The sequence below is a fragment of the Erinaceus europaeus genome, chromosome 5 (genome assembly GCF_950295315.1).
Source record: "Erinaceus europaeus chromosome 5, mEriEur2.1, whole genome shotgun sequence".
In the NCBI taxonomy this organism is placed as follows: domain Eukaryota; kingdom Metazoa; phylum Chordata; class Mammalia; order Eulipotyphla; family Erinaceidae; genus Erinaceus; species Erinaceus europaeus.
This window is the reverse complement of record NC_080166.1, coordinates 62,598,685-62,626,499: the sequence shown is the minus strand read 5'-3', so window position 1 is coordinate 62,626,499 and position 27,815 is coordinate 62,598,685. Positions and strand designations below refer to the sequence as shown.

At 33.7% G+C, this 27,815-nt stretch overlaps 1 protein-coding gene across 4 annotated transcripts in view; it reads right to left on the bottom strand.

Moving 5' to 3' along the window:
• The window catches only part of DACH1 (dachshund family transcription factor 1), a 488,759-nt gene that overhangs the window by 266,389 nt on the left and 194,555 nt on the right, over positions 1–27,815 (bottom strand). For all 4 annotated transcript variants that reach the window (XM_060191413.1, XM_060191414.1, XM_060191415.1 and 1 more), the window contains exon 2: positions 20,022–20,137. In XM_060191413.1, the coding sequence (XP_060047396.1) occupies positions 20,022–20,137 (116 nt within the window). The remainder of the gene's footprint in view (positions 1–20,021; positions 20,138–27,815) is intronic.

Below are 27,815 nucleotides of genomic sequence, written 5' to 3'. Positions count from 1 at the left end.
AAAATGAGAAAGAGAAAATTCAAGTGGACAAATCCAGTGTCAAAGAATAGATGCAAAACAGTCTGGAAAGTATAATGGATTAAAATAATGATCATAATGAAAAGTATTATAAGATCATTATAGAGCAGAATCTAAATAGTTAAACACTGAAAATAAAATTTACAACCTTTTCATGCATTTTTTGAAATATTTATCATAAACTATGACAGTAATACTTTGTGCTACATTGTTTTTTAAGTGAATATGTACTAATAAAACCATAGAACATATTGTACTGGGACTTTAAAATTTTTTTATTATCTTTATTTATGTATTGGATAGAGACAGCCAGAAATCAAGAGGGAAGGGGGAGGGAGAGGGAGAGAGAAAGAAAGACACTTGCAGCACTGATTCACCACTTGTAAAGCTTTACCCCTGCAGGTAGGGCACAAGGATTTAAACCTGGATCCTTGTGCATTGTAACTTGTGTGCTCAACCCAGGTGTGGTACTACCCAACCCCTGGACCTTAAAATTTACTTAATTAGGTAAAATATAATGTTTATACTCTTTTGTTGCCTCAATCTCCCCAAGGACAGATTAAAATATCAAGAAAGAAGAATAAGAATTATTTAAATGATGACTTACTATATCTCAGTTATTCCTTCAAAATAGAATCATTAGTGAAATATTGCACACAGGCAATCATGTAAAAAATTATCCAAATCAAGACATCCAATTATGACTTAATCAAAGGTGTGCATTTCAGATTTCAAACCTCTAATTCAATAATTGTATGATTTTCACATAATACTGAAAAATCATATAATTCATGTGATTTGCTAAGTTACATTCCCCAAAATAAAAAAAAAATCAAATGAAAAGTTTTAGGTAAAGTAATTCTTTGAAATTAAATATATGTATATTTCATTGGTATAATAAATTTTAAAAATACATAATACCAATAAAAATGATGATTGTAAAATTACAGTAACTGAAAAAAATCTCTCTACTATAAGACTTAATAGTCAAAAAATTACAATAAGATATCAAAGCACAGTAGCCTATATTATTGCTCAGTGGGCTAGAATTTGGAACCTTCTTTTTATCGTCTGCATTTCTTTCAAGAGTGGTACTCATTTATGCATTTTTGCCTTCTACAACAACACAGAATTAATCTATGTCTTTGGTTAAATATAAAAAGTCAGTTTCCAATTTCTTCCATAGACCTCTTTTCTTCACTAAATATCTTCATTTCCTTCATTCCATTTTAATATCCAACAATAATGTGATGATAACAATAACTACCCATTGTCTTTTTCAACCCTAAGACAGCAGGAACCTCACATTTCCACTATAGAGCCTATATTTCCCCCAGTCTTGGAACCTTAGGGTAGGGTCCACTTTCCCGCATGCCTCTCCCAATCCATGTCAAATAATATTGCATCTGCCGATTGCAACCTAATCAACGCAACGAGTGCCACCTCAGCATGCTTCAGCTCAGATTGTGTCCAGAGACTTCAGGTGTGGAACGACAACCCTTCAGCTTCATTACTCAGTTGAGACCTTTCCTTTCATAGTATTCTGTAATTCCATCCCAGGTGGATCACTTTCTAACAAAGTCCCAAAACCTAGATATAGACTAGGTTCCGTGAGATAGAGCATATGTTCACATGTATCCATAAACTAGTGTAAAATATATACCTGAAAGCAGAAGTACACTAGAGTTTGTAGTGAGTACCCCCCTCCCAACACTTTCTCTCCACTATTCCAACCTTTGAGTCCATGATTGCTCTACAATTTGTTTGGCTTTGTATGTTAACTCTCTTTTTAGCCCCCAGGTTCCAGATGCCATCAGGATGCCGGCCAGGCTTCCCTGGACTAAAGACCCCACCAATGAGTTCTGGAGCTCTGCTTCCCCAGAGACCCACCCTACTAGGGAAAGAGAGAGGCAGACTGGGAGTATGGACCGGCCAATCAATGTCCATGTTCAGTGGGGAAGCAACTACAGAAGCCAGACCTTCCACTTTCTGCAACCCACAACAACCCTGGGTCCATACTCTCAGAGGGATAGAGAATAGAAAAGCTATTGGGGAGGGGATGGGATATGGAGATTCGGTGGTGGGAATTGTGTGGAGTTGTACCCTACTATCCTATGGTTTCGTTAATGTCTCCTTTCTTAAATAAATTTTTTTTTTTTAAATTCCAACTGTAACTACCCAGTTGTGACAAACTGCTTTCTATCATAACCTCTCAAAACATAAAACTATAACTGGACACAGCAATGTTGATATGGATTAAGCAAACAAAGCTGCTGCCAAAACACTGTAGAGCTCATTAAGACTCACCTAATTAATTAAATTTAAAAAGAAATAAAGTGAATCACCACATTGACAATAGTACACTGAGTGTGACTGGAGACTAACAATTGTATTTAACTTAAAAATATCAAATGCAATTGTTAAATACATTCTGGGTGAAATGAACTGGTGAGCACTTATTCATAAGTATTATAATTCAATATAATAAATATAAATGAACACACTGCTTCTAGTCTACATGCCAGACTATTGCATAGTGATGTAGGACACAAGATAGGAACTCAGGTCAATGATCTTGACCAAGAAAAATCAGTAACAAAATGGATTCATTTATGTAACGAAAACTATAACTGCCAGAGATATAATAGGCATTAAATGAGATGTACAGTTAAAAAGATTGTTAATTGTAATATAATCATTCTTAATGGATGATAATAATTACTAGTACTGTAATTATTTGAAAAATGCATATTGATATTGTCCACTGTCAATTACAATTTACTAAGTGGTAAAGCCATCTTTCATTGTAATGCCTACAACTTGTATTTGTTGTATACATTAAAGATCATTTCTATTGAGGATTAATGGTGTAAAGTAAATACAGATAGTGGTTCCTGTGTAAAATTTCTCAGTTTTCTGCAACACACTCTCTGGGTCTCCAGCCTACATCCTCCTCCAGAATAATGTAACAGGAGCTAAACTTTCTCCCTACCTGCCAGAGTCCTTTACTTTGGGAAAATATATCAAACCCAAACCAAGTTCTACCTTCTATTTCCTCTTTCTGTTCTTATTTCTCAACTTTGACCATGAGAGACATCATCCCATATTCATCCTTCTCTTTCTGGCTTATAAAGAAAAATTTTAAAGATTGTAAGTCACAATGAATTTTGATATGATCATGTGTATGTCTCATGATTAGGATAAAAATAAATTTATCTTAAATAAATTTTTTTGTACTTAATGAATGTACTTAATGTACTTAATGAATGAATTTTTTTGTACTTAATGAATGTATATACCTTACTTATAAAGAAAACAGGATTGTGTGTGTCTGTTAGTTCTCCAATTTATAAAAACAATATATTTCATAGAAGTGTCAGTAGATGGAAGGGACCAGGTGGTGGCTCACTTCACCATGTGTGAAAACCAAGCTTCAAGCCTGCACTCCCCACCTGCAAGGGAGAAGTTTCACAAGTGATAAAGCAGTGCTGGAAGTGTTTGTCCTCTTTCTCTGTCCCTGGCTCCCTTCCTCTTCTCTTCTTTTGTATTTTACTAAAAAAGATAAAGAATTTTGGAAATGGTAGAGTTGCACAGGCACCAAATCCTAGCAATAACTCAGTGTCAAAAAAGAAGAGGAGGAGGAGGAGGAACCAATAATTCTTTAAGTCAGTAATAATCAGCTATATTTTAGTACTTTGTTTCCTTAAAAAGACATTAGTCTCTACTAAACTCAAGTTTAACTAACAATTTTTTTTCATTTAAAATTCTTTAAATAAAACCAGAAAAGAAAACTAAAATGGAATAGTGGAGAAAAAGAAAGCAAAGTTGAGAGGATAGAGAATTATAGTCAGATTAAAAAAAAAAAAAAGATCTTCAGGTAGTAGCTTAATGTCTTTTAGCCAAGACACTACTGGAGAAAGGGTTCAAGCATTAACAACTAAACAATTACACATAAACTAGTCCATCCAATATATAGAAACAGACTCCATAATTCAAAGGAATTGCCAATATCATATATACACCTAATGCTAGAGGGTAGCCAAGGACCAAGATTCCTTAATTAAGAGAAAGTTCTAGAGATTTTCTCTCTTATATTCTCTAGCTCTACTGGGATTTTGGAGTAAATTCAAGATAATGATATTGTTCAAATTTTTAAAACCAATTCATCACTTAGATGTTAACCTATTGATATAATTTGCCTAAAATAATAAGTATAAGATGCATATTTTACTAATACTTATATAATTTTTCATTTCTAAGAAGGACTTAAATAAGTCACTTGTAGGCAACAGTATCTGAGAGTTGATTCCCAGATGTAAAATCTTAGTTAGGTTGCATGTATCAAATGCTATTGTTAAAAGTCTCCTGTGTGAAGTAGATTGGTGAATACATGTCAAAAAAAATCATGATCAAACCTGGCACTTTTGTTGACAGACTTTGTACTGAGGTCGAAGGTGTAATTAGGATAGAAAATTACTTTCTCACTACTAGAATTGTTCCCTTCAGGTTTTGAGTTATCAGTCCAGAAAATTTCATTAAACACTAAATTCTCTTTAAGACAACTGTCAAAATTAAGCAGAGGTGAGTCAAGTCATGGTCCTAATATTCAAATCTTTCATTTGGATTTTGAGACTACCTGAAAAAATTTTTACATGTTATATGTTCATTTTCTTATCAAGATTAATCTTTTGGTGAAGTTTGAAAACAACTCTTTAAATTTATTAAATACAGTAAAGTAGAATAACACAATAAACAAGGGATTTGAAATGTTTAATAACACTAAATTACTAAAATGAATTATATTCCTTGTTCATCAAAATCTAAATGAGAAAATGGTAGAAATATAAAAGTTCTTACAATTACTATAGACAAAATGCAAAGGAAAAAAAATGAACTTTAAAAATATAATCTGAATATGAAATTTGGAATCCTACTAAGATGAGGGTATAAAATAAGTATGGTGTCTAAAGTATATGAAAACAACTGAATCGTCACATTTTGAAAAGGAGCAAGACACAGGAAAGTCTCATAATACTTAATACAAAGGATTCTAGAGTTCAGTAATGGTCTTAAAGTATAAAAGAGCAGGAAGTCAATCAGCACTACATTACTGAGCAGACAAAATGCAGGAAAAAAAAAAGAACTAATAAGCTTTTCTATAAATACTTGATAATGTAATAGCCAGGTTGACATTAAAGATCATGAGGCTGAGCAGTAATACGCCTGGTGTACATTACATTGCACAAGAATCCAGGTTCAAATCCCCACTCCCCCACTGCAGGAAGGAAGTCTCACTAGTGGTGAAGCAGTGCTGCTGATGTCTCTCTCTCCCTCCTCTCTGCTTCCCCTCCCCCTCTCAGTTTCTCTCAGTCCTATCAAGTAAATAAATATTAAAGATCATATATATTGCTTTACTAAGCAATAATGCTTGAAAATGAACTATAAAATAAAAATTCTGACATGCTTATTCAATCATCTTCCTACTACTTCCTTTCAAATAATGTCAATAAATATCTCAACTTTTTAAAATAAAATATTTTTATATAATTCCTAAGTTTCCATACAGGAATAGGATAAGGATCTTACATCATTAAGAGTGATATTATAAGGGGCCAGGCAGTACTGCAACTGGTTAAGCGCACATATTACAGTGCATAAGGACTGGGATTCAAACTCCTGGTCCCCAACTGCAAGAGGAAAGTTTTACAAGTGGTGAAGCAGGGCTGCAGGTATCTTCACAATTGCTCTATGTTTCCATCTAATAAATATTTTTTAAAAGAATGATCTTATGATATCAATTAGTGTCTACAATGAGCAAAGTAAATTTATATGTCAATATATGAAAGATGTGAAAATCATTTCAAATTAAGGTTATGCATATTACTGAAAGTCTAAACTATTTTTAAAGCATTACTTTGCCCTTACAATAAAAAAAATTCAATTCATACTATTTCAAGTCTACTTCAAATAAGTATTGTATCTAAAGAGACCAATGCATTTCTTCAAATGAATTTTACCAAGAAGACAGGCTTTATATTCATCTGTGAGTTAAAACTCTAAGTGAACTTTTCAACATGAACAAGTGATTTACATCCTTTGTACCTGAGTTTATGTGTATGCAAAATGGGACAAACACACTGCTAGTTTATCGTAAATTATATCTTTAACTATTTGAAAACAGGGACACAGAACTTTGGCTGTGGGTACAATTTGGAACTATAATTTTATAAACCATTATTAAATACCTACTGATTTTAAGGTATTGATGCTGAATATATAAAAGTAATTTACTTTTCATTAAAAACAAATCTGTGGTACATGAATTTTTGTCTCTATCCATTTATAGCATTTACAGACATACAGTAAAGGTATATAACAATGACCGCAAGAGTATCTGGAAGAGATACATGGAAGAAGACTTATATAAATTCAAGGAACTATCTTTTTAAAAATATTTATTTACTTATTTATTCCCTTTTGTTGCCCTTTTTTATTGTTGTAGTTATTATTGATGTCATTGTTGTTGGATAGGACAGAGAGAAATGGAGAGAGGAGGGGAAGAGAAAGATAGACACCTGCAGATCAGCTTCACCTTTTGTGAAGGGCTCCCCTGCAGGTGGGGGGCCAGGCGCTCTAACCAAGGACTTATACAGGTCCTTGTGCTTCGGGCCACTTGTGCTTAACCAGCTGTGCTACTGCCCTACTCCCCAAACAAACTTCAAATATATTTTATTTGTGAACAAATTCTCCTTTTCCGTTTCGTAACTGCAATATATCCATGGCTCTTCTAAACTACAGGAACAAGATTATTTTTTGAATAAGCTTTTTCCAAAAATCATTGTATTGGGGGATCAATGGTTTATAGTGTAGTGGCTGATAGGAGCACAATTTCTCATCTTTTCATGATAGGTGTCTGGAAAACTCTCATCTCAAATCCATGTCCACTTCCACCATTATGTACTAAAGCCCAACACCATCTGCACACCTTTGCCCCTTCTTCCCCAGAAACCTTTGCTTTGGTGTGATAAAAAAAAAAAAAAAAGACAGTTCCATTTCAATGTATTCACAGCACTTCAAAATACTTTTCTCAAGAAATTAATATCTCAAACAAATTGATGCAAACTTATAGATGAAAAGAATCTGTTGAAAGCATAATGATCATTAATGAAATGATGGCATAAAATATGTCAAAATAAAAAAAATGTGTCAAAATAAGTAAGAATCACCTATGATAAACAATGAGGTTTTTTTTTTAAGAGCAAAACAGTGAAATTACATAAAATCTAAGGTAACAGCTGATGACAAATTCTCAGTATAGAACTTTTCTGTCTCATAGAAATAAGTATACTTTGTTAAAATGTATTTATAAATAAGACATAAAAAAATCTACACGCTCATAGCATAAGAGGGGTACAATTGCATACAATTCCCATCACCAGAGCTCCATATCTCCTCCCCTCCCTTGAAAGCTTTCCTATTCTTTAGCCCTCTGGGAACAAGAACCCAGGATCATTATGGGGTGCAGAAGGAGGTACAGAAGAATGATAAAAGAAATAAGTATTCTTATGTGAAAGACGTTAACTAGGTATTTTCAGTAATATTTGCTGAAGAGAAACTCGAGGGAAAAGCCAGCAGCATACTCGATGCTTTACATAGCTAAGAACACAATTTCAGTCTGATTCTGACAGCTTAAAGAAACATAGACAGTCAATGGTTGTCCATGTCACATGTGTTTAATCACAACACTGACATGTAAAGACATGAATTCCTAGGAACCCTAGAAGCAATAAATTTCCTAGAATCCAGGCCAACAACAATAGCAATCCAGGCAAAATTAGCTGAAAGGACAGCGGTCACTCACATTCAAGGGAAAGTTTATTGGTTAAGACTATGCAGTTGTGTGTTAATGAGGGTAATGATGCTGACCGTTTTTATAGTCAATGTTTCAAATAGCAAAAGACAAAAAATGACAAATTTAAAATAGTAGTGGCATTTAGGGGATTTGCATATTTTGAAAGTGGTTACTTTCCAATTGTCTCCTCTCACTGATACATATAGTATTTTATTGCAGGTGATTGATGTGAAGTTCACTGTAATTTCAAAAATTCATAGAATATTATTATGTCATGAAATCCATGCCGAGAAAGCAATTGCTGTTATAAATCAAAAAGACAACTCATATAGACAGGTCATATGGTAACAGATTCTCCTTGGAATGGTATCTTTAAGTATAATTTATTCAATAAGTAACTTAAAGGTTAGTTGTAATGAAATGAATCTCAGGCTAAATAACTTCAAAATGTTGTATAAAGTGTGATATGAATACATTAATTTTCTTGGAATTTAGTGATACTTGCATTTATATTCATTTGAATCAACAAGCTTCTATAAAATTCTACTTAAACATTTTCCCCAATATAATTCCCTTGAAGAATTTTATTAAGCAATAGAAGATAATAAGAAATACAAAAGGCCTATACTGCTTTCACAGATGAATGGAGGTATCGCTATAATATGCAAGTTTTTAAAACCTTTGCAATACTACATTTTCACATTTTTAAGTTGTTTTCAGCCAGGTGTTTTAATAAGCTAAAGAATTACTTTTAAAAAATGAGTATAATGCTTTACTGGAGAGATTAAAACTTTATTGACTTTGATACTCAATATTCTACATGTTTAAAAATAATTGATATAACATCACATTTGTAAATCAAAACCATAACTGGAACTTATGATTTCAAGGCCATTGGGAGTAAACAATCTAACATCCTTTGATTTTTAAAAGCTCAACATTGTTTTCTTATGTCAGACACTTATAATAAAGAAAACAAATTCAAATAATTACAAAATATATACTTAGAAGCATCAGTATAACATGTTCACATATTGTATTTCTTAAATGAAAATAAATGAGGAAATGTTTCATATAATGGTATAGAAAAACATCTGATTAAGGAGACATTTAAGTGACTCAAATATAAACCACAAAATTACATTTCTTGGTTTTGCTTCTTGTTTGTTTGTTTGTTTTGTTTTGTTTGCCTTCAGATTTATCGCCTGGGCTTGGGCCTGCACTACACATCCACCACTCCTGGAGGCCATTTTTGCCATTGTTTTATTGGATAGGAAAGAGAGAAATTGAGAGAGGAGGAGAAGATAGAGAGGGGTAGAGACAGATAGACACCTGCAGACCTGCTCACCGCATGTGAAGGGATTCCCCTGCAGGTGGGAAAGCAGGGGCTCTAATCAGGATACCTCTTTGCAGATTGTACTATGTGCATTTAACCCAGTGCACTGTTGCCCAGTTACATATCTTGTTAATCAGACTAGAGGAGAGGGCTGTATTTGTGTTAAATACTTTAACTGAGCTGTATTGAAGACACAAAACTAATTCTTTTTTTGTTTGTTTTTCTTTTTTTTAAGAGAGAATGATATGACCTAATGCCACAAATATGGAAAAGGAACCAATTGTTCCAAGAACTGATACATTAAACAAGAAAGGTAAATAATTTAAAAAACATACAAAGTTCTATTTTGAAAATCACCAAGATAAAATTGGAAATCAGATGACAGGCTGTTTTGTGAAGACGTTGTAATTCACATTGTGTTACTTTAACTCACTTGTTCTTCAGAAAGTTCTATCAAATAGAAATGTACTTTTATATAATAAAAGTAGTTATTTCACAAGGCAGCTTAATATAAGCTGGTAAATTAGAGCAGAAAAATGTGCATTTGAAACCTGGCATAATAGTAAAACTTTGGACAAGTCCCCTTATCCTCTTCTTTAACACGATGTTTCGGGTAAAATCATCTATGAACTTTGAGATGACTGAACAAATTAGACAAGGCTGTGTTTCTCAGATTCACATAGTAACTGATGAGGAAAAGAATGAAGGTGAGGGGAGTCGGCGGTAGCGCAGTGGGTTAAGCACATGTGGTGGAAAGCGCAAGGACCAACCTTGCATAAGGATCCTGGTTCCAGCCCCCTGCTCCCCACCTGCAGGGGAGTCACTTCACAGGCAGTGAAGCAGGTCTGCAGGTGTCTATCTTTCTCTCCCCCTCTCTGTCTTCCCCTCCTTTCTCCACTTATCTCTGCCCTATCCAACAATGATGACAACAATAATAACAACAATAACTACAATAATTAAAAAAAATGAATGAAGGTAAGATCTCTCAATTCCAAGTTAGATGTCTTAATATCATTTTGTTTGAAGAATATATTTCCTAGAAAGAAAAGAGTAACAACCTACTCACTGGATTCTAAAACCAGCAGGGAAAAAAAAATCTGTGATCCTTCGTTAAGAGATAAAAACAACTTTACTTAAAATGCAAAATAGCACAACAGATCTTAAAAGAGTTTAGTTTCTTCTATATATTCTTAGCAATATATCAACAAGTGAACAGGATAAAAAATTATATTGATTATATTAAGTACTTCCTTAACGTACAAATTTATCTTTCAATTTACTGAATTAGGCTAGGCTGAGTTTTATTTTTAAAACTGGATTCACTGTTTACCGACATATCAATTTCTTTCCAACAATTAAATAGCACAGCATAGAGCTGTTCTCAACCGACAGCAATATTTACATTACTACTACAACTTGCAATGTGCATATTAATGAAAATTTCATGGTGGTTAGAAGAGTAATAGCAGGGGGTCGGGCGGTGGCACAGCGGGTTAAGCGCATGTGGCGTAAAGCGCAGGGACCGTTATAAGGGTCCCGGTTAGAGCCCCCGGCTCCCCACCTGCAGGGGAGTCGCTTCACAGGCGGTGAAGCAGGGCTGCAGTGTCTGTCTTTCTCTCCCCTCCTCTCTCCATTTCTCTCTGTCCTATCCAACAACAAACAACATCAATAATGGCAATAATAATAACCACAACGAGGCTACAACAACAAAGGTAACAAAAAGGGGAAAAAAATCGCCTCCAGGAGCGGTGGATTCATGGTGCAGGCACCGAGCCCAGCAATAACCCTGGAGGGAAAAAAAAAAAAGAGTAATAGCAATAACATTTGTATACATAAAGCTTATTACTCACAGATAAAAACTATAAAAAGATTTTTTAAAGTAAAAAAATATATGAAAAGGTAAAAGAAAATTACAAAAAGAATCCATTGCTATCATTCCTAAAGGTAAATCTGTAATAACCAATTTTTACTGTCAAGTAGCTCTATCAGGAATATCTGTAGAATATATTTACTTGATTTCAATAACTTGTCAAATTGAGGCTTTTTAAATCTAAACTATACATTTGAAACAGTTATAAATAAATTGTTACAAACTCAATCTGAGTTTTAGCATAGGAAGTAAGAAATAGTAATAAGTGACATTATGATGTCCCTGAGTTCATTTCCTAGTGCTATGTAAAAAAAATATAGTAAACTCTTTTCCAACGGAAAAAAACAAATGTTTCATGGCTTACCACAGTCGCAGTTTTACTCATAGGCTAATGACATCATAGAAATGATGTTACAGGGAGTCAGGCGGTAGCACATCAGCTTAAGCCCAAGTGGCTCAAAGCGCAAGGACCAGTGTAAGGATCCCAGTTTGAGCCCCCGGCTCCCCACCTGCAAGGGAGTCACTTCAAAGGTGATGAAGCAGGTCTGCAGGTGTTTATCTTCTCTCCCCCTCTCTGTCACATTTCACTTTAGGGGAACAAGATGGTCTTATTAAAATTAGATCTTTCCAATGAAAAATATCTTTAAATTTCACTAACAAATGGGTGGATAATAAGGGAGGAAGAAATTTTTCCATAAAGTCATTACTTTGACCATATAGTCTGTAAAATTTAATTAAATCTAAATAATATACTTACAAGTTTTTATGCCTTTTTCTGTTTGAATTCTTCTGTCAGAAGGAAAAGGTAGGGTACTATCAGTAATATGTCTCATTATTAGACAATTTTCTTTGTAGCAGGCTCTTTCTTTTGGAAGTAAAAAAACTCTCTGTAGTTGTATGTTTTTTTTAATATTTATTTTATTTATTCCCTTTTGTTGCCCTTGTTGTTTTATTGTTGTAGTTATTATTGTTGTTGTTGTCATTGTTGGATAGGACAGAGAGAAATGGAGAGAGGAGGAGAGAAAGATAGACACCTGCAGACCTGCTTCACCGCCTGTGAAGCGACTCCCCTGCAGGTGGGGAGCCAGGCTTCGAACCGGGATCCTTATGCCGGTCCTTGTGCTTTGTGCCACCTGCGCTTAACCCGCTGTGCTACAGCCCAACTCCCTGTAGTTGTATGTTAATTGGATGATTTTCCCTTGAAAGATCATAGAATGAATCTATTACATTCTTATCTACTGCCAAACTATCTGTAAGTCTTCTTAAGACACAATGTCACCATAATTTCCAAGTCCCTATCATCTAGCTAATTGTTTTCATGTTCAGCCAGTTTGTCAATATCCCACTAAACATTGAGGTGCAATGACTGAATATCATATCCCAGATGTTACATGAAGTACAAAGCAAAATAGTGTTGTCATTTCTTTGATGAGAACTTTCTATCCCCATCCATTAAGCTTAGGTTTATATTCTTTATTTTTCAGAGATTCTATCACAATGTTGTCTTACATAATCAAATGCAATTCTTTTCTCTTTTTCATGCAGAATATTTGCAAATTCTGTCTTAAGTTTATTCATGACTAGGATAGTAAATGTTTTAGGAAACGAAATGTGAAGATTAGCTAATATTGATAACTTTCTAATAAACAATAATTTCTCTAGAAGTATTTGGAGCTGTCAATCCATCCAATTAACAACTCTACTTCATTACAAAGAAAAAAATGAAGCTGTAAATGTATCCCCAAAGAGCATGAAGAGAATGAAAAGAAATACCAGCATGGTATAGTTAAATCCTTAATAACAGACCTGGGGCATATTGTTAAGTGGAGGACTTAAAGCTTTGATGTTATCCTCAGAGGGAAAAGACTATCAAAGAAGGAGAATGAGACTAAACAATTATGTTTATCATACTTAGCATAACTTTTGTCCTACATCTTTATGACTATTCAAAGTATGTCTGTAGCACAGAATTGTGAACAATGTTTACATTTCTCACTTAGGCATGGGAAGGAAAATGAAATAGTTATATAGCAATTCCTCCTGGTCAAGAAACTGTAGCAAGCAATGAAAGACAACATACTCCACCAATATATAGCCAAGATAGCAGAACTCTATCCAAACAAATGGACAATTGACAAAATTCCAGTTCCTCTGCACAACAGCTATTTTCCTCAAAAGTTCACTCTTAAAATAGATTTGCTTTTCTTAATGTAAATAAACTGCTCTTCTGTCAAAGGAGGCATCACATTACTAAAAGAAGCAAGTAATACTTAGCAATTAGTCAATTAAGGAGTTTAGTAACTCCATTACTGAAAATCCACTGAGAGAGAAGTATAAGTAGATTATAACTCTTGGTGCAACTAAGTATAGACATATGAGACTAAAGAACTCAGTAACAACTTGGAAGAGAGGAACAAATTAGGAAAGAAAGGACTGTAATTTTCTTCTATATTAAGTAGATGGGAGGCCTGTCCAGAAATCTAGTAACATGTGGTTATTTAATTAGATCTAAAAATAACAAATCTTTGCTCTAAGAGCTTAGAAAACTATTTTTTATAAATTCCTATGTTAAAAACAGACTCAAAGGATATTGTGATTTGACTGAAGTAAATATATTTAGTGTGTTTATTATCTAGTTACTCACACAGAGCAATAGCTACATATAGTTAAATTATGAACCATACTGGTTTTCATATATGTATGAATTTTCTCTACATTAAGATATTGTGTATAAAATAAGGATTCAATACTAATGATTATGTAGTATAGTACATAAAATAATTATAGAATTATGCAGGAATTTTAAAGACTAATGTATGTTCTATGTTGCCATTTTATCCTACAAACATTGCTTTTCTGGAGCTTCAATATCAGAAATAAACTTCATCAGCTATTGATAATAATGCTTATGTGTAGCCATAAGCCTACAAACAAATAAATAGTATAGCTGTGCCCACACATTTACTATACCTTTTTTAGCTCTAGACTTTGATCTTTACTATGAAGCCTAAATATGCAAAAAATGATTTTAGATATTGCATAACACCACTTTTTTATTTTAATGTATCTATTTATAAAATGGAAACACTAACAAGGCCATAGGATAAGAGGGGTACAATTCCAACAATTCCCACCACCAGAGCTCCATATCCTATCCCCTCCCCTGATAGCTTTCCTATTCTTTAACCCCCTGGGAGTATGGACCCAGGGTCATAATGGGGTGCAGAAGGTGGAAGGTCTGGTGTCTGTAATTGCTTTCCCGTTGAACATGGGCATTGACAAGTCAATCCATACTCCCAGCCTGTCTCTCTCTTTCCTTAGGTAGCACTACTTTTTAAAATGTAACAATACTATTATAGTTCATAGTTCCTTAACTAAACAGACATTAGTCATATTCATTGGAAAACAGATAAAAAAATTATTTTTAAAATTTTCCCAATAAATTTTTTAAAATTATTTAAAAAAAAAAAAAGACCCGGTGGTGGCACACCTGGTTAAGTGCAAACATTACAGTGCGTAAGGACCCAGGTTCAAGCCCCAAGACCCCACCTACAGGGGGAAAGTTTCATTAACTTTATTAAAATAAGTAAATAAATATTTTTTTAAAATATAGACTATCCAGTGATTAGACTTCACAGATAGATGTCCCTGACATATAAATTCATGAAAACACATATATATATACATTCTAAATAAGTACAAATGGGGGGGCCAGGCGGTGGCACACCAGGTTAAGACACATAGTATGAAGCCCAAGGACCTATGCAAGGATCTGGTTCAAGACCCAGTTCTCCACCTGCACTGCAGGGGTGATGGTTCACATGTGGTGAAGCAGGTCTGCAGATGTCTTTCTCTCTCCCTCTCTACCTTCCCCTCCTCTCTCAATATCTCTCTGTCCTATCCAAAAATTCAAAAAAAATGGCCACAAAAGCAGTGGATTTGTAGAGCAGGCACCGAGCACCAGCAATAAAACCCTGGAGGAAACACACACACACACACACACACACACACACACACACACACACACACACACACACGTAAGTATGTATGTATGTATAAATGGCTTAAATAGTGATATGATACTTATTCTTTGAGTAAGGCACTTAGAAGATTACTATTTTTTAATTTATTAGTAAATGTGATCAATATAGTTGTGACTGTTTTACATATGAACTTTGGTGCTATCCTTAATTATGCATCATCCCAGGAAATTTAATACAGTGATTATAATAGGCTTGACATTATACACAGTATTTCCACAATGGGAGCTCTCTCCTTATAAGTTGAAATATTTAACGTAATACCAAAAAAAAAAGGAGGTAGTTTAGATGATGTTAACTGCTAAGTTACTAATATATAGCAAAAAAAATAAGAATATGAATCCTGAAAGCAGGGTTTTGAATTATAAATTCACACAAGGACAGCTTTCTAATAATTTTTAGATAAAAATACATAGGATTATGGGATTAACTAGAGATTGATATTGACCTTGCATTTACTCCATGATGATAAAATTTATTTGTAAGTTCTTACCATTAAAGAATAGTCCACGAGTGGTTATGTGTTTGCAATTGCTTTTTTTTTTCTTTTTCAATCCATACAAAGTAGACATACAAGGTCAGAATGCGACATTTCTAAGAAGCAAAATTATATACCATCCATTTATTTAATTTAAGTGTAATTGAAAAAATATATAGAATATCTTTTCTTTTAAATATTTGGGACTCAGAGAGTTTTTTCTCAGTAGTTGTATAAAAATGAGATTTCAGCTTCAGTGTGCATTCTGTCATAAAACTAAAATCAGGATATTGGCCATAACTACAAATTCTACACAAATACTACAAATACTACTCATGGCTTCTTTCTTAATTGTAAAATACACGATTCTATAAAAAAAAAGTATACATGTTCTTGAAACTCTGTTGCTAGGATGAATATATTCTAAACTAGGATGTATTATCAAAAATGATTTATGATATTCACTCAGACCAAGTAAATGTAGGGAGCACTACAGGAGGTGCTGGGCTGAGAGACCCTACAAAGAGGCTTCTTTCTTTCATTAGCTTCCACTTCTGGTTGCTATGGAATCTTCTGACAACCATAAATTTTAGAACTTATCACTATCTGCCCACGCCCCCTTCTAAGGTTACAGCCCACTCAGTCTCTGAAAAGAAAAACATGAATACATAGACAAGAACTTGATAAGCAGTTTCAAAGTTTAATGAAAAAAATATATACCTAAGTACATAATTTCAGGACTGAAAAAAAAAAGATGCTTTAAACATAAAAATTCTCACTTTTTTTTTTTTTTTTTTTTTTGGAGATAAAAGATACTTCCAGGAAAGATTATTTAACCTCACTGTTCAACCGTTGGGGGTGAGGGGGGGGACAAAGGAATGATTATGAAAAAATATTTGATTTTTATAAGTTTGTCAGATTTGGTCATTTCCCCCTGCCCCCCCCCCCACACACACAGAGGGCCATTTGGCAACTTTAAAGGTAAAGCTGTATATTTTATGAACTTCAAATGTTAATACTGAAAACATAGTTACAGACCAATATTCAGAGGCTTCAACTGAAATATTACAGAGGATTTGCAGTTAGAGGGTTAATGGCTGTGTTTTTTGCTTGTTTGAGATTTATGTTGGTTTTGCAAGTTTGAAAAACTAATCTAACTATATAACATCTTCACACAAGACTTTTAAGTCCTGAATTCACAGCTTAAATAATACAAATGTTTCAAGTTAGTTTGTTTAATGATAACAATATTAACACATAACTTTTCCATTATGTTCAAAAAAATATAACATACATATCTTCCCCAGCTCAGAAAGAGAAAAAAATCATTTTAGTTTTTCAAAGAAAACAATAAATAAAAATAGATTTCTGGGCTATAAAAACATGTATATATTAACATTGAATCATCCACCCAGTATACTGAGTGCCCCCTGGCAGAAAAGTATTACAGGCTTTTGTGAAGTATATAGCTCATTACATTTTTAGTTAATGCTTTCAGACAGTAAATAATCCATCCTCCAATGGATAGAGATGTCACTTTGGATTACTTAAAATGTACATTTCTCCATCTAGAAAAATTAAATGTAGAAAAGGATGGGAATTGAATATATTAATGTAACACCATATGCAGATTCTGAAAGCATTAAATTTGGGGACTAATGCCTAAAAATGAAACTAAGTGAATACTTGTAAGTGAACATATACCAAAGTGATAAAAGATGCTATAGAACACTGAAGTGTCCAAGATCCAATTTTCAATCCAATCTGTTATTCTGCTTAGTTTCCACCCCCTCATACTTTCCTAGAACATGACTGCTTAATATCTTTTTCAAGCTTTAAAGAAATCTTGATTTTTGTGTTCACTACATATTAGAAAGAACAAAATCCAAATTATCATGTATGAGGGCAGTGCAGTAATAAAATATTTCAAAACAAATGTCATAGTAAGTCAAGTTTAAAATATCTTCAATATATTTACCAAGGTACAGTTCAAATGAAATCTGTCAAGCCAACATTAAGAAAATGTTGAGCTTTGGTGTAGATTCTACTATTTTTTTAAATTTATATTTATAAAAAGGAAACACTGACAGATTCTACTGTTAGAGAGAAACTGCACTTACCCCAAAGTTATTTGAAGATGCAAATTATGTAAGTTATTGCTATACTTAGATACCAATGACATCAGATTATCTCATCATTTCTGTGGTGAACAAACATGTATTTGTCTTGTACTTTAAATAACTATATGTTGGCAGAGAATTAGAATAATATTTTTCCTATTTTAATAAGAGTGAAACCTTGAATACCTTTTATCTATGATATTACTATAATTAGATATATGTAAGTTGAAAAATAATGATTACTAAAATAACAGACTTTTAAAAATCGCTAAAATATTCTTCATTGAAAAGTCAAATACTCTTGTATCTTTCTTCCAGCATACCTGAGTCTTTAATTCATAAAACAATAAAAACTAAAAGTTTTTCTTTCTTTTCTCCCCCAAAACATTTTACAAGGGGGAAATTTTAAAAATTTAGTTCTATCTCATCTACATAGTAACCACAATGCCAAAAATGTTTACATCCAGACATTCAACTTGTTATATAAAAACAGTTAAGATTTTACAAATTACTACCTAGTCCTTTTCCAAATATCAATTTTGAAATTTGGACTTCGAGGAGTAGAATTCAGTTGCTTGAGAAAACAGCTAACAAAAAGAAACAGAAATGATGACACTTTCTCTTTCTTTGGGTCATTTTTAGCTACTGATTTGACTTTTCTATATCTTTAGCTTCATCTGAAAATTTGATGTAAAGCTAAAAGTTTCCACAAGAATTTTACATTATTACCATCATGGAATTTTAGTATTATATTGAAAAAAATTAAGCATATTCAAGTTCAGCTCAATGGATATCTGATTATTCTGTGGCTACAGTGAAAGTAAGAGTCAACATAGTCATTATTTTCAAGGAACTTTTAACCAAATACAAAATTTGAAAATCATGTATAGAGAAAGTATAGAGACAGTATAGAGAAAGACAAATGTTATGAAAAAATGAAAACACTAATACAGGAATCCAGAGAAAAAATGAAGACTCTCCTCCTCTTACCAGATGACTTTTCTTTTATTCATTGTTACATGACAATTGTTTGCATCATGGTAGTCTCTATAATACAGCTTAGTGGGGGCAGGGGTAGATAGCATAATGGTTATGCAAAGAGACTCTCATGCCTGAGGCTCCAAAGTCCCAGGTTCAATGCCCCGCACCACCATAAGCCAGAGCTGAGCAGTGCTTTGTTAAAAATAATAATAAAATTATATATATATATATATATATATATATATATATATGGTTGGTTCATTAGTTAGTTAGTGGGTAGAATGCACATTTTACAGTGCACTGCATTATGCACTCAATCTCCAGCACTACACAGGAGCATGATGGAGAGCTCCAATGGAACCCACAGATGATAGGGTGGTGTTGAGTCATCTTTTTCTTCTCTGTCTCTCCCTTTCCACTTTTCCTCTATCAAGGCTATAGAATAATGAATAAAATAATGGGTCTGGCAGAATACACAGTGTTACTGCACATGCACAAGGCCTTGATTTCATCCCCTGAGGCTATAAAGTTACAAATGCATAGACTTTCATGACAACAAGAATGAATACAAATATTATCTGTTGGACAGTTTCATCATTATTATTTTAATTTGCTTATGAATTTGGATGAAACATGAGAAGTGGTCAAGAATGTGTATAATGAAAGAATTAATGAACATGCCCAGTTGGTGGAAACAAATGAGTTCGTTTTACATGCAGTGTATTGTCTACATCATTGGTAGTGCAAAGCTTACATAGTCAAGATGACCCTTTTACATGTGGATTTCAAAAATTCTAGCAATAAATGGTTTTCGTCTGTATCATATGGAAATGCATTAACACAGATTGAGAAAAATTCTATCTCTTCTTAACATAGTTGCTGTCTTTAGTTCTTCAATGTAAATTTAATTTTTTTTAATAAGTGAGAAATGTTTATATTCAGATCTGAATTTGAATAACCATTGCTAGTCACCAGCTGGCTAATCTTAGGAAAGTCAATGACCTTGTCTAAGATTTGATGCCATAACTGGAAAAATGAGAAATTAACTACTATTTGATATTAGATAAAGGATTAAATATAATAGCTCCTACCACTACGCTTCAAAAATGCTAAGCTCCTAAACCAATTAAGCTTCTTTCATTTTATTTTGAAAAATAAAACCATAACTTCAATGCAATCTTGCAATAAAGTCTCATAGCTAACAAGATAGTATGAGCAAGAACTTAATTGATGATTATAAACAGCTATGTAAATATAAGTACACGGAAAAACTTTAAAAGTTGGCTACCTTTAAATATTTGGGGTATGGATAAGTTGCACTCTTACCAGTTGGTGGGATTATCCCAGGAGACATGAGGCCGGGCACAGAATGTGGCATGATATGAGAGTTCTCTGGGGAGGTGACACTCTGAGTCCGCTTAGGAGGCCTTCCAGGTCTAGAACTGAAACAAATAAACAAAATTTTTTTACAATTAAGCTGTTGTCTTACACATCATTTCAAAGTTGTTTCAAGTGGTAACATGGACTGTAAATAAATTTGTTTCAAGGACGGTTGCTTTTGCAGTTAGATGTAATAGACTTCCATCACTAATTAGATTACATGCTGAATTCATTTTCCTCATTGAAGATCAGCCACTCTTGATGCATAATTCATAGCCTGTACCTCGTTACCTGCTTCTTCATATTAATATCTATACACAGTTTGAATTGCCTCGTTTGCATATGCTAAAGTTCTGCATGCAGCCTTCAGCAGGAAAATTATGCACTAACTTGTAATAATTATTACAGTCAGCCTGCTATTGATTTATGAGACTTTTAAAAACCAAATATGTGTAGTACTTGTAATGAATGATATTTTAAGGTTCTTCAGGAAATTAAAAGGCAATGGCTGCCTAAGGAAATGTTCTGCTTGTTTGATTTAATACTACAGTTAGCTGGGAGGTGGAATGAAAGAGTGATTCAGACCTATAGCACATTTTTCGATGATATGTTTTATTACTTTGCACTGCTAGCCTGATATCTAGATGATAAATGACAATACATATCTAATGTGTGAAAAGGTCTTGCAATTTCTTTATTTTTTGTCATGTAAAAGATAAGTCAAGTTATCATTTAACCCTTATTCTATTTAAACGAACAGCCCCACTAGGTTGCCTTACTTTGAATATACTAAAATAAATTGGAAACGCTTAGGATTATTTGTTGGACATCACTGAGACATCTGAAGTTTCATTTCTTTTATCTGTCTTTAGAATAGTAAAAAATACTTCCTGATTAAGCAGCATTTGTCTTTCACATGTCTAATATTCACGAGTTTGTTCTTTTCCCTGCCACGAGGATTATAGTAGGGCTCATTGCCTGTACTAGATTTTCACTGTTCCCAATGGCCATTTTTCTCCCGCTCTTTTTTATTTTTTACAGAGACACAAAGAGATAGATGGATGGAGAGAAAGGAAGAGGTGGGTAGAGAGAGAGAGAGAGACCTGCAGCACTGCTCCATAGCTTCTGAAGCTTCTCCCCTGCAGTTAGAAACCAAAAGTTTGAACCCAAGTCCTAGCTCATGGTAATGTGCGTGCTCTGTGTGCCACTGCCTGGACTCTCCGTGATTCGTTTTTACAATTAGAACAGTTGAAGGTGAGAGATACTTTATCCACTAGCCTTGAGTGGAAAAAAATGTGAAACAAACTCAGCATCACGGAACTCTGCTTTCAGCTTCCATCAGTATGTGAATGTAGAATGTGGTTTTATGAAATATTTCTCCAACAGTTAGATGGCCAATATGTACCTACAGTTAGTAAAACCTAGAAACACATATTTCATAAGTTAGTATTTTCATTCTAGCTTCTGCTGAATTGTTTTGCTTCATCAGAAGATTAAAATATCCTACCTCTATGATTTAGTGTAATGAATATATGTAATATATGCAGTCAACAAATAAATATTAAGTACTTGCTGTTTGGAAAGCAATACAGTATGGGGGGTTGAAAGATGACTCGAGACAAAAGGTCATATCTAACCATCCATAAACCCTTGGGGTTCAATTTCCCACTACCACTAGAATGGATGGTGGAATGTGCTTTGGTATCTCTCCCTTGCTATCACACTTTTTCTCAGGAAAAAAATATATATACAACAAAACAATATTGGGTTCAGAGGCTAATCAGCAGTATTGCACAAGCATAAGGCTGTGGGTTCCCTAAGTAATGGACTATAAATAAGTCATTTAAAGATGGGTTCTTTGTCTCCAAGCCACCATATTCTAGCTAAGGGGAACAAATATGGTACTAATGTGCTTAGTGACATAAGAAAGTTGTACCCATTTAATCAACAACTATCTCCCAATCACCATTCTCTCTGGGTGATCTTTTCTATTATCATCACCTACATGCTGAGGAGTAATGGCTAAATTTTCATCTACACTCTAGAGAGTCCTTCTAGAATTCTGACAGGTTTGTATTTGTCTGCTGGAAATATCTGCTTGGACATTCTGTAATAATCTAAGACTCAGCTTGCTTGAATCTGATCTCAGCATCTTTCCATTAAGACCTATTTCTTCTCCCTGTTTCAGCAACACAGTATGTAATTAACTAAGTGAAAAATGCAGGCATCAGCAATGTCTCTTCTTTTCTTTGATACACTCAACTATCATCCCAATGACAACATCACTCAGGTCCTTCCCTATTATTCTCTTTTCAATCTTTCAGATCAGTCCCACATTCCTTATTTAATTATCACAGCCTTCTAAAACCTTCCAGAAAATAACTCTGGCTTTGTCTCACTCTAGAACCTCTATTACATAACTCTCGATATTGATCCCTTAAGGGTTTTCCTTAAGTGCAAATGTGATCAAATTTTTCACTTTGTGAAATAAAACAATAGCTTCCTATAAGACTCCATACACTCTTTAAAATGTCAGCGAGATTTACCATACATGGTTCCTGTCTACTTTTCCTAGCTCATCATTTTGCTTCCACATTTGTTTATATTTGAACCCACTGTATATCTTTAAGATATTCTACAATGTTTTTTTTTCATTCCTGTTACACATACTTCCACATTTGCCACCAGTCATTTTCTTTTTTTCCCCCTAAATCTTTTTCTATACCAATTTCTTTTCATTCTCTTTTCAACTAGTTAAATATTTTATTAGTGAATTAATAATGATTAACAAGATCATGGGATAATACTAATTATTGTTATATATAATTATAATTCCCACCACCAGAGTTCCGTATCTCATCCCCTCCACTGGAAGTCTTCCTATTCTTTATGCCTCTGCGAGTATGGACCAAAATTCTTTATGGGGTACAGAAGGTGGAAGTTCTGGATTCTATAATTGCTTCTCCTCTGGACATGGATGTTGGCAGGTCAATCCATACGCCCACCCTGTTTCTATCTTTCCCTAGTGGGGAAGTAGAGTGGAGGATAGTTCTGGTACAATAGTAATAATAATAGGAGGAGGCTTAGTAGTAGTTAAGCATTGGATGAAAAAAATATATATAAATATATACACACACAATTTATTAAGCTCTTTTCTCCAAAAAACATTTTTCAGATGTTCTACTCCAACTAATGAGGTAGCCTTGAAATTTACATGAAATGAAGAGAAAACAAACTGGAATTCTGAGTTTAATGAAACTACTAAATAAAAATCTTCAGTATGGAAGGTCTAAAACCTTCCATTAAAATGTAAATAAATCTTTTTTATGATCACGCTATCTTTTTTTTTAATTTTTTTATTTATAAAAAGGAAACATTGACTAAACCATAGGATAAGATGGGTACAACTTTGCACAATTCCCACCACCAGATCTCTGTATCCCATCCCCTCCCCTGATAGCTTTCCTATTCTTTAACCCTCTGGGAGTAGTAAATAGTCTTAAACGTGGTAACACACTGAAGATACTAACTAGGAGAATGGAAGAAAACTTTTGGAAGGAAAGTCAAGTCACTTAGCCTTTTCTCAAAGAATAGACTGAGAAACTTATAAGACTCTATAGGAATTCGTTTGTTTGAGGAGAAGTTAAGTTTGTTTATTAACAAGAGTTTCCTCTATACCTTCAAAACCTATAATTAGGTCTCTTATTGGCAGGCTTGATATTTTACCCTTATTTGACTCTACTGAAGATAGCCTAATTATTAATTCTAAAATATTTGAATTTCTTTTTACTAAGAAATTAATAGTGGTTTATGAGAATATAAGATTATAGCTTAAGATTATAAGTATATAGCTCCAGACCTCAACACTTAGCACCACAGTTCTGTGCCCCCGTACCTCCCAATCATAACAACTACAGTTCTCACAAAGTCTTAGACAGGCTACTTTTCTCCTCCTCCCTCTTTTCTTGCAAGTTTATGTGCTTCAATTCTCTATATTCTACTATATGTCTCAGTGAATTCATCCAGTAGTTGGAAAAGACTTGAATGTTAAAATTACTTTCAACAGAGCTTTATGTTATTTGTAAGAGTGTTGTGGGCAGAGGAGAGCTCTATCATCTTGATAGAACAAATTTTAAATACTGGAACTACCAGCTTATTAGAAAATACAACCGATTTCTTCATCAAGCAACAAATGTCTCTGATGAAATGAGTTTTGTTTGTTTGTTTGTTTGTTTGTTTTTAAGTGGGTGTTTGCTCTGTTGGAAGTAAGTCACTCCTGGAAAGAAAAAGAAAAACTTAGCAGAAAGAGGAAGTGAAACAAGTAGCAAGGAGCATTTCTTTATAGAATCATCTACTGAGCTAATAGTAGTTACATTCAATCTCATTATCTATAACAAAAATTCAGCAGTAAACAGAGCAATGGGGACTCCACTAGTTTCAATCAAACAGAAGACCACAGTTAAATAAATTATTACCCTTAACAGCTTGAATAAAATAAAAATGCATGATTTTGGCACTTGTTTTGGCCAGCTTTACAAATGCACCATGGTGAAGTCTCTCCTGTTCTCAGCCATAGCAGAGCAATAGCTCAGAGCTGTTTTAATTCACACATATCTTAGATTTTAAAGGCCCCCCCCACCAAATAAACGAACTTCTCCCCTTCATTTTCATCAGTCATTCAGTCTCACCCTGACTTGTTTTTCTCTCACAAATGTATAGACAATCGCTTACCAATTCTTCTAGTCTAGTCAGTTTATTACCACCTCCGAGTACATAGTAAAAATCCTACTTAGGCCACAGAAATAGCACAATAACAGGAACACTGGGTTTAAAAACATGAGGTCATGAGTTTGCAAGCTTTAGAGCTATGATGACTTTTTCTTCTCTACCTGAAAAAATGACAGTCTGGATTTGTGAAGCCACAATGAGGACAAAAACAAACAAACTCAAACCTAGCAAAGAGCAGAAGTAATATGAACCTATAAGAAACGTGTACAAATGAAAGATATTTAAAATAGTTGAAGTGTATTTTAGATATTTTTTAATATTTTATTTTATTTATTTATTCCTTTCTGTTGCCCTTGTTGTTTTATTGCTGTAGTTATTATTGTTGTCATCATTGTTGGATAGGACAGAGAGAAATGGAGAGAGGGGGAAGACAGAGAGGGGGAGAGAAAGATACCTGCAGACCTGCTTCACTGCTTGTGAAGCGACTCCCCTGCAGGTGGGAAGCCGGGGTCTCGAACTGGGAACCTTACACTCGTCTTTGCACTTGGCACCACGTGCACTTAACCTGCTGCTACCGCCCAACTCCCTTGAAGATATTTCTAACTCCAGTCCTCCACATAGACACCGTCTTCTGCTAATCTTTTCTGTAGTTACCAAGGTATTAAGTCCAATTTTCTAACAGCTGTAGCAGAGGAACATGATTATGTTAACTGTAATGGCTATATACTGAGAAATAGCAGCAATTTTGGTTTCAGATTTTACCTGCTCAAATAAAGACATTTTCCTCTAAGAGAAAAGAACTACTGTACAGAAGCAACAGATTGTACACCTGGGTTACAATAATAAATACACACTTTCTTTTTTTGAGGAGGAAGATAAAATTGAATAACCTGTTGGATACCAGGAAAATAAAATACATGGCAACAAATAAGCATTGATTTTAGTCTTGGGACACACACAAACATTTAAAGGTGAAAACAGCTTGCTCCATTAATCAATGAGTTCATTTGTCTCCACCAATTTATTCACCATAGGAAAAGTCCAATTGTATATTTATATTCTACATTAATTTTATTTGTAACAAATTGCTTCTACAAAGTCAAGCTTATATATATAGTATTCATGAATATAAGTGTAAGTCTCTGTATTCAAATACATAAGCACTAATATATTCTTTACCAAATACACAACCCAGGTTGGAACCTGGCCCAAACCACAGTGGAGGAAGTCTCAAAGATAGGGTTCATTTACCTCTTCCTCTGTGTTTATCTTTGCATCTGAACAACTCAGGCTGCAGGAGGCAGCGAGACAGCATAATGTTTATGCAAAAAGACTTTCATGCCTAAGGTACCAAGGGTACCAGGTTCAATTTTCAGCAACACCATCAACTAGAATTGAGCAGTCCTGTCCTCTGATTCCACAAAAAATCAGACCATGAGAAATGAAATAGTCTTATTTCTGCATAGAAAGGTAAAACTTGATTAGTGGTTTACATATCCACTTGATATTATGGAATCATGGAGTATGACGTTAAGGAAGAGTTTACGAAACTATAAGAAAATATTTATGTTTCCAGTAAAGTTGAAAAAAATGAATTTGAAAGCTCAGAAACATAATTTCCTATCTTAGTGTGCTTCATCTAGAGCCCTCTAACCATACTGTATATTTGATTTCATAAATATTAAAAGTGATTTTGAAAAAAACAAATCAGGGTGGATCATCTCTGGACAAAGAATTTCAGATGCCTCCTGCATTTGAATATGTCAGTTTTTCTGTCATAGCATATATTAGATTTATACTGAAAATATAAAATAAGCTTTAAAAAATAATATAAAACTTTGAGAACTAACGTTTTCCAGAGAATTCATAGTAGAAAACCCATGATCTGACTAAAATTCATCAAGTTTGACTAGCTCTACAGCATAAACCATATAGAAATTTTAACGATTTATCTTAGTTATTTTACAAGGGAGACAGGTAAGCATAGAGAAAAGGATAGGGTGGGATTGAATGCACTGTTGATTGAATGCAGGACCTCACAGTTACAAGGTCAGAGCTCTAGCCTTTGTGCCACCTCCTCCCAGGTCACCTGCTATAATTTAAATCTTAATATTTCTCTTTACACTGAGTTTTAAATACCAGAAAAAAAATCTAAAATATGAGACTACTAATAACCATTAGTATCTTCTTAATTAATTAAATCAGCCACATGAAATTGGTGTATCTGTATAAAATAATAAAAAAAAACCCTAAGACTAAGCATTTCACCAAAAGAAGAATGATTTATAATCTTCAATATATAAATTAGCATTTCCCCATATGAAAATATTGTTATCTTGTTTATTCTTATCATTTTCATAACTAACAAGGTTATTATCCAGGAAATATTGATAAGAATTTTTTTTTCCTTTTGCAGGGAGATGTTCTTTAAAGAGCTATGCATTTATTGTGTGTGTATGACAAAGAGAAAGAGAGAGAGAAAGCAAGAGATACCACTAACACTTAAATCTGAAACAAAGTGGTGCTGGAAATTGAACATAGAACCCTTGACTAGACAATGGTTAATCTGGGGTGGTGGGAATAGCATAATGGTCATGCAAAAGACTTTCATGCCTGAGGCAGTAAGGTCCCAATGTTGAGATACATTCAACATAGTGAAAGTTCTTGGAAATAGCCCCAGAAAACAAAGTATTAAATATCGGAAATTTGTGAAATGTTACCATAAACATATATACTGAACAGATGTCATTGACTATTTTAAATGAAATTGAGGACAAAATCCTTTTTTAATTTACTGACAATTACTTTCAATCTATGTATTAAGTTAATAGGTTTAGTTAATATACTGAATTCTTAATATGTTAATCTCGTTCGGGCTTTCCTAATGTCAAATAAGGTTGGAAAACCCAGAATAAGAACTTTGGAGGAAATTAGTTCCTATCTGTCATGCAAATTATTGAGACTATTTTGTATGTTCTGTGTTTATGAATCACCAGTAATCTTGGTACTCAT